Source organism: Sceloporus occidentalis, unplaced genomic scaffold (assembly GCF_023333645.1).
Source record: "Sceloporus occidentalis isolate IW3139 unplaced genomic scaffold, rSceOcc1.0.p SCAF_15, whole genome shotgun sequence".
NCBI lineage: Eukaryota > Metazoa > Chordata > Lepidosauria > Squamata > Phrynosomatidae > Sceloporus > Sceloporus occidentalis.
Window position 1 is genome coordinate 16,302,503 of NW_028316995.1, and position 5,517 is coordinate 16,308,019.

At 38.9% G+C, this 5,517-nt stretch overlaps 1 protein-coding gene across 1 annotated transcript; it reads left to right on the plus strand.

Moving 5' to 3' along the window:
* The first annotated feature begins 247 nt into the window (after positions 1-247).
* LOC149303316 (cofilin-2-like) lies at positions 248-3,804 on the plus strand. Its single transcript, XM_089481432.1, has 4 exons — positions 248-262; positions 1,262-1,536; positions 2,796-2,872; positions 3,695-3,804. Exons 1-4 carry the CDS (start codon positions 248-250, stop codon positions 3,802-3,804), a joined length of 477 nt encoding a protein of 158 aa, XP_089337558.1.
* The last annotated feature ends 1,713 nt before the right edge of the window (positions 3,805-5,517 follow it).

A 5,517-nucleotide genomic window follows, 5' to 3' on the forward strand; every position in this document is an offset into this window, starting at 1 on the left:
GGCAGCACAGGAGCGTAGTCAAAGAACAATAGCTGGGGTCAGGGCAGGCAGCACAGAAACGAAGTCAAAGAACAGTAGCCGAGGTCGGGACGGGCAGCGCAGGATCAAGGTGAGAAGAACGAAAGCCGAGGTCTGGTACACGTGGATATCAATAGAAAGCAAGAGCAACACAAACACCCTGAGAACAATAACATGGACTCGTTGAACGGGCAAGGAAACATAGGAACAGGAAGTTTAAATAGAGCCAATGGCGGGAGAGCAGGTCCGACCGGCGGAATAATAGCGTCGTCGCGATGGCAACCAAACAAAACCTCCTGCCTGTGTTACTTCCGCGAATGACGCAGAAGAGCCACACAGGCAGGGGAGGTAATGTAAACAGCCTCCGTGGACATGCAGCGGCGATCGAACACTCGATCGCCGCCGGCATGCCTGCAGCGGCTCAACCACAAAGTTCTCTCTGCTTGTGTTGCCGCCGCGAGCGACGCGGAAGCGCCACACAGGCAGAAGAGGCACTGGTCGGGTGCCGCGAGCATGTAGCGGCGGATCGTTTCTCCGATCGCTGCTGACATGCTGCGGCAGCCCGATCAGGGATGTCAGTGGCTGGGAGGCGTGCCCGCTCGATACGCACGCCCCCTCGTGTGCGTGTAGAGTGCACGTCAGTACACGAGGGGGACGTGCACGAGGAACGCCGTGGGACCCCGGCCGGACAGGTAGGTATGACACAATCCATTTTTTCATCGGTTTTAGAAATTTGGTAGTAGTTTAAGATGATATTTTGAATGGGAAATGAGTATGTCTTTGCTCGGATCATGAACAGGTGACTCAACGTTCTTTATTATAGAGTTTTCTGGGTTTTTCCAGATTGGCAAACAAATTAACAACGGTCATACATAGAAACAAAACATAGAAGCAGCAATACTAGCACACCTAAAAAACAGAACAATATTCAAGATAATCTAGGTATGGGTTTAAGTATAATAACAAATTGACCTATTTCTAAATTTTCAAGAATGAAATATATCTTGCATTGATGTAAGTACTACATTAGAGCATGTTTTCATATCATCTTAAATTCAAATATTACATAAAGGATCAAACAGAGGTTTATTCACTAAATTGGGTTTCTTCTGCAAGAAAAGCTATGTTGACAATGCATAATGTTTTATGGTAATACAATATGTCAGTAAGACAGCATAGCATGATGTTGAGTTGGAAGACATCAAATCTCCATTTTTTTATGAAATTTTTGTCTCTTACGCAGTCGTCTGGTGTTACAATCGGTGATGGTGTTATAGAGACATTTGACAAAATGAAGCTCATGAAGTCTGAGAAGAAAGCTGTATTCTTCGGTTTCAGTTGTGATGAAAAGTACATTGTCGTCGAAGAGGGGAAAGAAATTCTTTCAGGAGACTGCAATGGGGACTTTTTCCCACGTTTAAAATCAATGTTCTCCGACACCAAGTGCTGCTATGCATTGCTCGACATTGAATATGTTACGGGAGAGTCAAAAAAAAGAGACCTGATATTTGTCTTGTGGTAAGTTAATGTCGTCATGCGCGTTACAAGCTACATGAAATTATATTAATGAATATTCAAGGTCTGGGCCATTCAAACCATTGAGTAAAGGGGAAGCTAATATTGTTAAATCTAATATGTGCAATTTAACACTTTCTGGGCAAATCAATTTAATATCACTGTTAATAATGGAAGAGCTAAACTTGATTGCTAGACGTGATTAAAGTTTGATTAAATTGGGAAAAAAAAATTTGACTCTGAGATGGTAATTGGAGTTTTATTTGGATCAACAGTATAATTGTGGGTATGTTAAATCCTTTTAGCCCCATGTATGTGACTGATATATGCCAACACATCCACAGTCATTCAGTAACATACACTCAAGATAAAACCATATGCTTACACAAACTCACTCTGCTACCTTACACATACACCACAAACTCATCCTAACACAAGTCATCCTAACCTTACACATACATAGATACACACACATACACCACAAACTCCTTTTCCCATCATCAGTACAGTTTGCCAGCTAGATTTGTTGCTGGCAAAGTGGGCTAAGATGACCAGCAACATATCTGCTATGTAGTCTATGGGTTGTTCTGAGCGATTGTGGAAAGCAATCTCTCAGACCTTTTTTGTGTAGTTTCAGCCTGGAAGTTAATGGACGGCTTTCTCCTACCTCGGTCCAAGAGACTTTGGTTAAAGACAAATGTCTCGCGTAAACACAAAGCTTTGTTGTGGGAGAAGAGAAGTTGTGGATCAATGTAATATTAATTTATAGAAATTAAGCTTAGTACAAATTATTCAGAACTTTAACATCCATAAAATCATTAATTACAGTTTGTAAGAGATCTGAGCTGCTGGGATGTGATAGCATATCCAAGTGTTTCTACTTATAAGGATAGTGCATGGTATGGAGGCTATCCTTAGCCCTCAGCCTAGATGCGCTCCTCAATAGTAAGAGCACCTGCAATGTAAATCTCTCCGACTGTCAGCATACGAGGAAGCCGGACCCCCCAAAAGGGTAATTAGTCCCTGGTTTTGAAGCAGGGTCCTCAGCCACCTGGACCTGCTGCCCTAAGCCTAGTGCACAATACACTGTTGATGTTTTGTATCACCTTGAAATACTGTACTTCTGCACCTTCCATGACATATACTATGGTGATATCAGACATCGGTTGGGTGTGTTTCTTTATAATGTTTCATAAAATTTTCTGTAATTAATATTTCCAGTAAAAACAACTCAATTGCCACATTATATTTTTGGTTTTCAGGGCACCTGAAGATGCACCCATCAAAGAAAAGATGCTTTTTGCTAGCTCCAAACCATATTTAAAACAAGCCTTTTCAGGTATGTGATGAAACTGTCAAAGTATTATATAACTCTGTTTAGACAAGTTTGAACATAAAATATCCTGGCATACGCCATGTTGGAAATAGATGCATCACTGGCACCATATCAAGTGTCACTAATTATAACCTCAATATCCTGGCTTGGGAACTCCCTATTAATTAGAACTTGTAGTATTACACAATAACTGACACAGAACATTGTTTACAGTTTATTAACAATAGATGTTGTTAATTGTTCTTTATTAACAATCAGAAATTCTCATCCACTGATCAAAATGTGTTACCCTTACCCTTCAATTTCACATATATATATATATAAAGCATTTTCTTTTCAGTCTCTGAAATTGTGGAAAGGTACGCAGACTACACTTTAATTAAACTGGTTTGCTGGTTATTGGACTAGTGGAAACACCCCAGTCCTCCAATTGGTGAAGAGAACGTCGCCAAAGCGCCGCTGTTTTAACAGAAGCTCATCTTAAGGAAAAACGTTGGTGCTTCCTACGACGTCCTCTCCTTGATCCTCTAATCGGAGGAGAGAACATCAGCGAAAGTGTCACGAGTTCAGCATAGGGGAAAATGGCGGCACTTCCATTGATGGCTTCTCCCAAATTATTTAATTTGCCAAAATTTGGTTAATTTGCAATTCGTATGAATCTGAATGCCCAAGTCTATTAGTTACCCACCATCACGCAGTGAAGGCAGTAATTATGCACCCACCTGGCTATTGGGGCACAAGTTGCGCTTTGTTCCTTATGGGTTCTGTCACTGGAAAAAATCATTTTGTTGTAGTACTAAAATGTTTTTGTTTTTTTTGTTGTAGGAGTAAACAAGCAATGGGAAATCCACAGCCAAGATGATCTCACTGTTGATCAACTGGCCCAGAAACTTTCAAGTGGCAAAATTAAATCTTTGGAAGGACACCTCTTATAGATGAGTAGTGCCAGCTGTATGGAAAACCTGGATATTGCGCAACACAGTCTGCCAATGCAGAGTGTCTACAGTGATAGTTTGGCTCAATAACGTAATTCGCAAATATTTTTATATTTTACAGAAACTAGCAGATCTCAACTCACATAGAGTGCTCAACACGTTGCAAAAAATATTAAACAGGCGGTTGCAATGGATCTGTCCTTTAGATCATGTAAAGCGTATTTTAACATTGGCTTAATTAACCACTACATAACTGCATTAATGTCACACAATTTAATGTCCAAGATTCGAATTAAATAAAAATCAAGTGATCAGGTGTTTTGTATTCTTTCTGTGTTTGGAAACTTGATAAATGCTGTTTAAAATTGATTGTGAACAAGAGAAAAAAATAACCTTTTTTAAAAAGACAAATCTAGAAGTACCTTGTCTTCTAATATGAGATACTGTCTACAACAAATATTTTGCAGTAACACAGAGTATATTGTTTGCATGGATGTGCAAATGTGTTAAATTGATCCTTTTAAAAACAAAGGAAAGCTGCTCAGTTTGGATTGACAGATTAAACCCTTAGTATCATGTCCTTCCTAAAATCGTTAAGAGCCACTTCTTTGGGGAAGCCTATCAACCAAGCGTTTAGCTCCCCACTACTTTGCCTTTGCTAGTCAAACTTCTCCTGTCTGTTATTTATCATTGTACCCTCCTGCTCAACAGTGTGACCATGTGTATTGCAATGTGTTTTATTTAACCCATTTTGGTCCAGAGGAATTTTCATACCCTAGTAACCACTTTGTTTTTTATTTTTATAACATGATTCCATAATTGCCCTTGGCCATATTTGATGTACCCACACAAATTATACATCTTGTTTCGGAACAAGTAGGACGTTTTTGTAAAATCAAAAAAATAATAATAATTAAAATAAAAAAAATCCTATAATAAAATAGAAAAAACTCTTTTCCCAATTTCAAATAAGATTTCTTCTAAACAGTGTCCGAACCTATGTTCAGTAACATCCCTTTTACCCTCTGTTCTCAACATCCCTTACATATTACTAGGTAGTGTATTATTTTGCATATTACTGGCTTAAGGGTTTTGGATGTAGTCCATATTTTATGGACGTCAGTGAGCACCCTATATAGTTTTGGTTTTTTTTCATTTTTAAACTATGTATTTCTTATTTTATTTTTTATTTTTTTATTTTGCTTTTTATAATTTCTTGTAAGACAGAGAAGCTTGGACCCATAGCCTTGTATTGCTGATTCCAATGTGTGCGATCAGCAAGCAGTGGGAGTCATCAGAAGTCCCGGCCGGTTATGGCCAGCAATGTTGGCTTCTGTTGACAGGGATGAGTCGAGGCTCTCATTAGACATTAGACAATATAATGAGCTATATAAATAAACAAATAACAATAATAGTGTTAGCTTAAGAGATGGACAGAAGCAGATTTGGCCACATCAACATTTTATTGGCATTTAGATAACCATCCATTCACATGACTTTATATCAAGCTTGAATTCACTGGATGGTTTTGCCCCCAGACTCTGAATTAATTGCACTGATCCTGTATGAAGTTTAAAGTCTTTCCCTTTTTCAAAACATCCATGTCTTCTGCTGTCCGGAATATATATGTTTGTGGATTTGGCATACTGATGCAGTCAGTGATTTTTGAATGGAATGTAAGGTTTTTCAGATTAGCAAAAATGTATATTAATT

Excerpts from the sequence above, each read along its gene's own strand:
- LOC149303316 (XM_089481432.1), top strand. Across the intron at positions 1,537-2,795 it reads GACCTGATATTTGTCTTGTG|GGCACCTGAAGATGCACCCA; the intron begins GTAAGTTAATGT and ends TTTGGTTTTCAG. Across the intron at positions 2,873-3,694 it reads TTTAAAACAAGCCTTTTCAG|GAGTAAACAAGCAATGGGAA; the intron begins GTATGTGATGAA and ends TTTTTGTTGTAG.